At 56.1% G+C, this 9044-nt stretch overlaps 4 protein-coding genes across 4 annotated transcripts in view; 2 read left to right on the forward strand and 2 right to left on the reverse strand.

The window, feature by feature from the left end:
* Nucleotides 1-515: 515 nt before the first annotated feature.
* On the forward strand, nucleotides 516-3286 carry BBK36DRAFT_1187931 (hypothetical protein; the record flags this gene model as incomplete). The annotated part of the gene is made up of 2 exons (XM_024896555.1): nucleotides 516-935; nucleotides 979-3286. 2 exons carry the CDS (start codon nucleotides 516-518, stop codon nucleotides 3283-3285), a joined length of 2727 nt encoding a protein of 908 aa, XP_024752971.1.
* Nucleotides 3287-4032: 746 nt separating this feature from the next.
* Nucleotides 4033-5251, reverse strand: BBK36DRAFT_1109495 (adenosine deaminase-related growth factor; the record flags this gene model as incomplete). The annotated part of the gene is made up of 2 exons (XM_024889484.1): nucleotides 4033-4956; nucleotides 5132-5251. 2 exons carry the CDS (start codon nucleotides 5249-5251, stop codon nucleotides 4033-4035), a joined length of 1044 nt encoding a protein of 347 aa, XP_024752972.1.
* A 940-nt stretch (nucleotides 5252-6191) lies between these two features.
* On the forward strand, nucleotides 6192-8405 carry BBK36DRAFT_63708 (TPR-like protein; the record flags this gene model as incomplete). The annotated part of the gene is made up of 4 exons (XM_024898407.1): nucleotides 6192-6289; nucleotides 6366-6914; nucleotides 6986-7118; nucleotides 7254-8405. 4 exons carry the CDS (start codon nucleotides 6192-6194, stop codon nucleotides 8403-8405), a joined length of 1932 nt encoding a protein of 643 aa, XP_024752973.1.
* Nucleotides 8406-8837: 432 nt separating this feature from the next.
* The window catches only part of BBK36DRAFT_150723 (hypothetical protein), a gene marked incomplete at its 5' end in the record, with an annotated part of 1676 nt that continues 1469 nt past the window's right edge, over nucleotides 8838-9044 (reverse strand). Inside the window, one exon of the mRNA XM_024897584.1 lies at nucleotides 8838-9011. Coding sequence (XP_024752974.1) covers nucleotides 8873-9011 — 139 coding nt within the window. The 3' untranslated portion in view covers nucleotides 8838-8872. The remainder of the gene's footprint in view (nucleotides 9012-9044) is intronic.

Here is a 9044-nt window from a genome sequence, read left to right on the forward strand (position 1 = left end):
TATCAGATCTGGTACGTCAGCTGCGGAACCGGTTGCCGAGAGAACGGCATACCTTAGCAACGGGTTATTACGAGTGTATTCTGACTTAAGCTTTCGTGACAGCAGCACTTACACCGAACTGTTGGGTGCGCCACTCCCGCAGCCCTTGTACCTGGTTTGGTTTATACAGGCTGTCACCGAGCACACCTTACAGCAGCGCCAGCGGAAGCAAAAGGGGAACGGAGAGGGCAGAGGGAACAAAGGGGAATAAACAGGAGAATAAGGAGGAAAAAGTCCTCTATAATCCCCCTTGTTCCGCGACGCATTAATACGTGCGGAATCACTCCCGACGCCCTTAATCTCTGCTGCGTGACAGCTAGATTGACTGGCGTCTCAGCCCAAAACAGCAAGAGGTCACATTCACTTGGCGTCAGGCGGTTGATCGACTGACGGATCCGCTGCCAGGGCGCAACCCAGTGAAGCTGACAGCGGCCCCAGCGCGGCTACAGGGCGCCATTACAGGCACCACAGGCACCATGGCTGCCGCAGACGAGGTCCCTGCAGGCCCCCCAGGCCCCGAGCTGCAGCCGCCCAAGACGCCGCGCCGCACCTTTGGAGGGAAGAGCATCTCGCGCTTCAACCTGTTCCGCGATCCTGATGCGCCGCAGAGCTCGCCGGGTTCCAAGAGCGTCAACCTCTCGCAAGCAGCACAAGCATCAGACCAACAAGAAGAACAAGCACAAGCACAAGCACAAGCACAAGCACAGGAACAAATACAGCTCCAGCCCCCGGCCCCCATCCCCAACTTCGTGCTCAGCGCGAACCACAAGAACGATTCGAGCCCCTCGCTGCTGGAGCGCAGATTCTTCGGCGGCGACCTCAAGCCGCCGCCATCGCCCTCGGCCAGGTCCTTCGTCTCAGAGCCCGGATCGCCGCTGGGCTCGCTTTGGCAGTCCGTTGAGCCGCACCGCCAGCAGGACCGAGCGGGAAATCGACGAGCTCGCCGCCCAGCTGGACCTCGAGCTCGACGAGGCCCGTCGCAAGAAGGCCGAGGCCCTGCAGAGCTGCCAGGAGGAGGACGCCGCTCGCTGCGCAGACGACGTTGCGCGACTCGAGGCCGAGCGGGAACTTGTCATTGACGAGCAGCGCAAGTTTGACCTGGCCCGTCTCCAGGCACAGCCGCCCTCGACCCCGTCCTCGACCAAGCCCAAGCGAGTCCTCGAGAAGCTCAACCTCTTCTCCAGGAGCAGCAGGAAGCCCAGCAGCTCCAACCTGGGCCAGCCGCCACTCACCCCTCTGCCGCCTGCTACGCCCAACTCCATTGCGCCCAGTGTCTTCACGCCTACGCCTAGTATCAGCCGGAGAAGCAGCCTCGACGACTCTCCCCCGCTGAACCCCTCGCAAAGGATGAGCTTCATTCAACCGCACCCGGATGGCGACGCGCCCATCTCCGCCATTAATGGCGGTGAACGAGTGAGTGCCCGTTTGCTTGCGCCTTTGTTCTTGTGTGACTCGACTCAGTTGCTGACCCCTCTTTCTCCTGACCCCTTGCAGCGTGTTACTGTTCGATGCATGTCGTCGACCCTCAAGTTGGATGTAACCACCGACACTACGCCGGAGGATATTCTCATCGCAGCGGCTGCTCAGACACAGCATGACATCGATGTTGAAACGAGCGTCGTCATTGAGTGCTACGAGAGCCTGAACCTGGAGCGACGCATGCGACGCTATGAGCATGTACGAGACACCATGAACTCCTGGGATCGTGACCAGGACAACTCGCTCTTGGTTGTACCCTGTGACACGCCGGGAGATGACGACAGTCTCGAGCTCTCGGCCGTCCCGCAGACAGACGAGCCCGCCCCTGGCTTCACCATCCAGCTCTATCACTCCCCGCGCCCTGGCAAGTGGAGCAAGCGGTTTGTCACCCTGCTCAACACCGGCCAGATGTTTGCTTCCAAGCGCGCCGATGCGCAAGTCGGCGACAAGGATAGCACATCGCTGTGCCATCTGTCAGACTTTGACATCTACAAGCCCAGGGAGAGCGAGGTGAAGCGGCATCTCAAGCCTCCCAAGAAACTCTGCTACGCCATCAAGAGTCAGCAAAAGACCGTCGTCTTTCCCAACGGAGAGAACTTTGTCCACTTCTTCTGTACGGACGATGCCGCGACAGCCCACAAGTTCTTTAGCCATGTGCATGCGTGGCGAAGCTGGTACATTGTCAACAAGATCACACACTCCCGCCCGGTCGAGGTGTCTCCGCCCCTGAACCTGATCGACATTGGTCCGATACAGCGCATCCCCGACAAGTCGCCTCGGGTCTCCAGTGGCTTGACTATTTCCACCGGAACCTTTATAGATGAGGCCGACTTCACCAAGGCCATTGAGGAATCTACACGGAAGCTGGCGTTGGAGGCTGAGCTCAACAAAAACAAGCCTAGGAGGCGGAAAGAGTCCGGCGCGTCCGCCAGCCCCAGCACGAAGGGCGACAAAGCAACCTTTTCGCCTACTGGATTGCTGGGAGAGGCGTATGAGAAGCGCAAAGAGGAGGCGGCCGCCGCGGGCGAGGCCGCGGCTGACGGCACAACAGTCGCAAAGATTGAGGGCCCCTTTACAGAAGGTCCGTCCTTGCTGAACAGCCTCGGCCTCTCGTCCCCCAAGTCTCCTGAGCAGCCCCCCGTGAAGTCTTGGTTCCCATCCGCCGCCGAACACAGCGCGCGCAACCGGAGCGCTTCCATCTCGAAACGGCCTGTGACGGCTGATCCTTCAGCCCACTCCGATCATGGCAAGGGGCAGGGGCCGCTTTTGAGCTTTGCGAACAACAACTTCCCAGAGCCGCCACGGGCCCGAGAGGGCCCTCGACACGGCCCTGGATCCAGACATGGACACGGGCTGCGCCCTCCGCCAGGATCGCCTCTCGTCAGCTTTGCAACCGGGGGTCAGCAAGCACCACCCATGTCACCGGGAGGAAGACACCGAGCACCTCCCGCCGGTGGTCCTCTGCCGCCGCCAGGAGCGCCAAGCTCGCGAAATCGGAGCCACTCGATAGCTAGTGCCAACAGTGGTGCTTCTCGACGCTTCCCCATCTCCGCCGAGGACGTCCCTCTGGCATCTTCACAAAACCGGCAACCCGGCTCACGGTCGAGCCGAATGCCCCCTCCTTCTCCTCGTGATGGCTCATCGCGGGGTCATGACCATCGCCGTCCAGGTCCTCTGCTGCAGGAGCGCCAAGAACGTCCCAAGGAGCGACCCAGGGAGCGTCCTCAAGAGCGACGGCCCGGGCCTCTGGTGAACTCGGCCCGATAAATGGCTGCATTGAATGGCGAGTATATATGTGAGGCATTACTACCGAGTGATGGATGATAGCGATTTGTATTTCCTTGTCATGACACTCTGATGCAGAGGCACAGAAAGATTTCCACAGTCGTGGTTTTGGTATTCCTTTTGTTGTTCATTTTTCTTGAATAACCAATCTTGGTCATGGCAGTGGTCTGTCTCTTTTCTTTCCCCCTTTGTTCATCATTCAACCAAGGGCGAGTGGCATCGCGATGGCTTGTGAAGCTACCTACCTTACCTGGTGCCGATGTATGGCATGGCATGGGCAAGTATCATGCAAGAGAAAAAAGAAGATGGATGGTGTTGGGTGGTTTTGTGTCCTTTTATTTGTTTGTTTGTTATTAGAGGAGCTGCGTCATCTTTTACAGCATTCAGGGTGTGTTCTTTTTTGGTATTATACAGTATGCGCACGCGCACAGAGAGAGGAAAGAAAGACAGGTATCATGGAACGGCCATTGTAGTAGTTGATAATACATACTCATCCACTGGTATTTTTTTTTTTTTTTTTTGGCTAAACGTGTCTTCTTGGAATCTCCTGGGTCTATATGTGGCGTGAGTATATATATATTAATCTGATGTTTTTCTTGTCGATTCTACCATGTACGACGACATCCATAACGCTGTGAAATCGCTCCGGTTTGTACAGACGCCGGCATTCTTCTTCTTTTTTATAGCTTAAAGAGATTGAAAATTTGGGGGAGATTGAGGTGTATCTGCTTATTTGCTTCGCTTGTAAATCTTGCTCAGGAACACCTCAAAGACCTCCTTCTTGAGGCCCTGGCTCTCGTCAATCTGGTTGATGAGCTCCTTGAGCTCGGCGGCGCGCTTCTCCTCAAAGGCCTCGTAGCGCTCCTTGAGCTTGAGGTCGTCGTAGAGCTTCTTGATGGCCTGCTCCTTGGCGTCGTCCTTTTGGCCGTAGTTGTCCTCGAGGATCTTGCGCTGGTCGGGGGTGACGAGCTGGAGGGCCTGGTTGACGAGCCAGGAGCACTTGTTGTCCTTGATGTCGGTGCCGATCTTGCCAATGTGCTCGGGGAGGCCAAAGTTGTCGAGGTAGTCGTCCTGGATCTGGAAGTACTCGCCGAGGGGGATGAGGATGTCCTTTGCCGTCTGGAGGTTCTTGGGGGTGGCGACGTCGAGGAGGTAGAGGGCGAGGGCGACGGGGAGGTAGAAGGAGTAGTAGGCGGTCTTGTAGATGACGATGAAGGTGTACTTCTCCATGGAGAAGTTGTCGAGGTTGACGACGTCCTCGGGGGCGGTGAGCAGGTCGCAGAGCTGGCCGAGCTCGGTCTGGAAGGCCGTCTCGTGGAAGAGCTCGACCATGTCGACGTAGCGGGGGTGGTCGCGGAAGAACTTCTTGAGGATGATGTAGATGCCCGACTCGAGCAGGAAGGCGTCGTTGATGGCGATCATGCCGACGCCCTCCTGGCGGTACCAGCAGGGCTGGCCGCGGCGCGTGATGCTGCTGTCCATGATGTCGTCGGAGACGAGGAAGAAGGCCTGCAGGAGCTCCGTCATCCAGCCCAGCGTCGCGGCCTTGAAGTATTCCTCCTCGGTCAGGGGGCGGCCGAGGATGACGGAGGCGGAGTCGGGGACGGACATGCCGCGGTTGCATTTGCCGCCGAGGGGGTTGACTTCGAGGTTCTGAGGGGGGAGGGAAGTGAGGGTTAGCTTCTGGCTCATCTCCAAGGATCTTTGTAGCTGCTCCATTCTTGTTGTCTCTCCCTTTTCCCTGCCTCTTCGTCTTCTTCTTCTTCTTTTTCTTCTTCTTCTACCACTATATGCGAAATCGAAAAGCAAGTGTCGGTGGTCTTCTCACCTTCTTGAACCAGTTCAGCTCCTTCTCGGGCAGCTTGTAGGATCGGGCATGGTCGAGGAGGGCCTCTTCCAGCTTGGGGTAGACGGACTCAAACTCCTTGAGGGTAGTCTTTTGAGCCATGGCGACGGGATTGGTGGTATTAGAAGTTTGCAATTGGAGGAAGAAAAAGAAACGGAGAGAGGGTAATGATTCAGGCTCGAGAGAACAAGAGACCAAGAGAGAGAATGAGAGAGAGAGAGAGAGAGAATGATATACGTGTTGGCCGAAGCGTTGGGTCGAACTTCGGTTACTCGAAATGGACGAGACCCTCAAACCCCTCTATCCAATTGCTGGCCAAAGAATTGCCAGCAGCCCGAACCGGGGAGGGCCCCTCATTGCCTTTCCGTTTGGAGGGGGCGGTGAGAGGCTGGAGCAAGGGCGGCTGCATGTATGCGGTACTTGCGATGCTCGATATCGCAGTGGTGACGCAGCTATTTTAGCGGAGGCGCTGAAGTAGAGTGTACTGAGTACTGGTATTAGTTCGCTGTGACGGCGCGGGTTGGATGGTCGCACCCGCTGAAGTTGGTGTGCCGGTACCTGAAAATTGGGTTGGGCAGGCGCTGTTGATTGCTGTTGCTCGCTGGGTGATATCGGAGGAGAGGCGCTGGTCGTGAAGTACACCGTACAGAAGCCATCAAGTTCACACAAAAAACGCACTGTACCTCCGCACGGCAGCAGCAGCCAGTCCACGCCATTCTGCCGGCTTGCAAGTTCACTGTATACCTGGCTTCACCTCTCCAATACGAGTACGGAGCAAGGCACGTACCGTACTCGGATCTTGACTTGCAGCGCTTATCGCGACAGCCATCATCTCACACCAAGCGCAACACAGTCGATGCCACAGCCTGATGCGCATTCGCAGACGCTAGACGCTGACTGACGCCTTACACGAGAACTGGACTCATGACATAGACGGAGACAACAAGGATTCGGCAGTCACTGCAAGGCCGCGCGGGTTGGGCCTTTGCGCCGTCAGTCATAACACCGGCACTACCTGTCAGGCTGTTTTTGGTTGCACGTCATGGCGCTGAGTCCTCACGAGGTCGCGCAGCTCAGGGTGGCTCTGCAGGACGCGGTCGTCAAGTGCTCTGAGCGGTGTCTCTACCAGTCGGCAAAATGGTTCGCTGCTTAATCTCACGCTTGAATATGTGTTGCAAAAAGTGCAAGGCACAAGGCTAATCATCTTACTCTCAAGGGCAGCCGAGCTTCTCAACGCAGTGCCAGAGTCGGAAGAGGGCGAGGATGACAGCGCCAATCCCGACCTCAAGCACACGTCACCCATCTTCTCACCCAACCAGGATGCCGACGAGGCTGCCCTCGAAGCAAAGGAGCTCAGCAAATACCTCCTCGCCAAGTCCCTGTTTGACTGCAAGGAATACGACCGCTGCGCCGCCGTCTTCCTGCCGGACTCGCTGCTGTCGACTGTCCTCGACTCGCGCCTCGAGAAGCCCCCGGTGGCTGTCAAGGGCAAGGGCAAGTCCAAGGCTACGGATGACGCGAAGCAGAGTGCGATCCCGCTGCCCAAGCTCAGCCAGAAGAGTCTGTTTCTGGCCCTCTACGCCAAGTTCATGTCAGGCGAGAAGCGCAAGAATGAAGACTCGGAAATGGTCATGGGTCCTCAGGATCTGGGCACTGTCGTTAACAAGCAGCTTCTCATTGTGGGGAGATTTCTGGCTGCGTGGTTTGAAGAGAGAACGACGGATGATGACGAGGTTCTCGGAAGCCAGGGCTGGCTGGAATACTTGTACGTGGAAAAGCCTCTATCGCCGTTGTTTTGGTATTTGTGGGTGTTCACTAACATCAGCCACCCAACAGATACGGCATGGTGCTTGCCAAAGAAAAGAATGATGAAAAGGCATTGGAGTTCTTCATTCGCAGTGTCCATAAGTATCCCATGAATTGGGGCTGCTGGCTTGAGATGACGTCTCTGATATCAAGAGTCGAAGATGTGAGTGCTCACCCTAAGCAACTATCTGGAGCTCAAAGTGACAAATATCTGCAGCTGAACCGGATATGTCGACACTGTCCTCAAAACATTGTCTCTTACATGTTCCACCTCCACACATCACTTGAGCTATACCAGCAATCTGCAGGGCTCGCAAGCTCTCTCGACCAGCTCCTTTCCATCTTTCCGACATCGTCATTCCTTCTCACTTGCAACGCGCTCCTAGCGTACCATGCAAAGGATTTGATGGCTGCTGAGCAGCACTTTAGCCGGCTCCTATCACTCCATCCACACAGGCTTGACTCTTTGGACCACTACTCAAATATTCTCTACGTGCTCAACCTGCGGCCGAAACTCGCATTCTTGGCACACTTGTGTTCAAGTGTGGACAAGTTTCGACCCGAATCCTGCGTTGTCATTGGCAATTACTACTCACTTCTATCAATGCACGAGAAAGCGGTGGGATACTTCCGGCGAGCACTGACGCTCGACCGATCATGCCTTTCTGCTTGGACTCTGATGGGTCACGAGTACGTCGAGCTGAAGAACACTCATGCTGCTATCGAATCATACCGTCGGGCAGTCGATGTCAATCGGCGCGACTACCGTGCTTGGTATGGCCTCGGACAAACCTACGAAATGCTGGAAATGCACACGTATTCGCTATGGTACTATAAAAAGGCAGCAGGCCTCCGCCCCTGGGATGGCAAGATGTGGATGGCAGTCGGATCATGCCTCCAGAAGATGGGCCGAGAGCGCGATGGAATCAAGGCGCTCAAACGCGCTCTGCTCGCTGATGCGTACTATGACGTTGGCAGCAGCTTTGGAAGCGGTGGAGACCTGCTGGGTGCTCGTGGTGCCACTGGCCAGATGGACCCAGAGATCCTATTACAGATTGCCACCATGTATGATCAGCTGGGCGAAGAAGAGGAGGCCAAGGCGTACATGGAGCTGTGCATGGCGCAAGAAGATGGCGGCCCGGCTGCTGCGGGAAACCTTGGTGAGTCTGTGAGGATTCACAATGACTCACCGGGAGGCTCTGACGGCTATCTAGAGCGAGAAGACGCCAACGGGGAAGGGAATGCAGAGGGCACCGGTGTCACAGCTGCGACCAGCAAGGCACGAATGTGGCTCGCTAAATTTGCCATGCGCACGGCGGATTATCAGACGGCGAATCGACTGGCCGCTGAACTGTGTCAAGATGGAGTCGAGGTCGAGGAAGCAAAGGCCTTGGCGCGGGAAGTGCGGTCGAGGCTTGAGGCATCGGGGATGCTGGGACCTGCAAGCTAGCAGCGGGAGACACATACTTGGCATGGTCAATATCCCATGCACCGATGGCAGAATGAAGCCCGCAACAGAATGGATGGACTTTTATGATTGGGCTGTTATGTGTTTTGACCGATCCCCCTTTTTGATTACGATATATGTTAGACTTGAATGAAAGAAGAAAGGATAAATCGAATCTATATGCACTGCATCACGGTGATGAGATGTCATGTAAAGGAGCGTAACTTTTCATTTGACCTATACTTGTCTAGAATAACAAGACCAGATCCAACCACCCCCCCTTTTTTTTAATCCGCCTTCAGTTCTCATGTAAGCTAAACCCTTCGATCCTCAAAGATTCAAGGAGCGTCAAGAAGATTAGTGAAAAGCAGTTATTAAAAATTGAGAACTGTTCCCATAGCAATGGGATAATGAGCCCCGATGGCTTCTTCCAAGAGGGGGCCATTTCTGATGGCAATCCATCCCATCGCTTAGAGAGCCATGGCGGCAATACCAGCAGCGAGGGCGAGAGCTCCAAAGCCGGCCTTGGTCTTGTCGGCAGCAGCGGTGGGAACGACCAGCGGGGTGGTTCCTGTGGCAGGCGGCGGCGGGGGAGGGGGAGCCTCGGTGCTCTTGGGGGGAGGGGGAGGCGGAGGAGAAGGA

The sequence above is a fragment of the Trichoderma citrinoviride genome, assembly GCF_003025115.1.
Source record: "Trichoderma citrinoviride strain TUCIM 6016 unplaced genomic scaffold BBK36scaffold_2, whole genome shotgun sequence".
Taxonomy (NCBI): domain Eukaryota; kingdom Fungi; phylum Ascomycota; class Sordariomycetes; order Hypocreales; family Hypocreaceae; genus Trichoderma; species Trichoderma citrinoviride.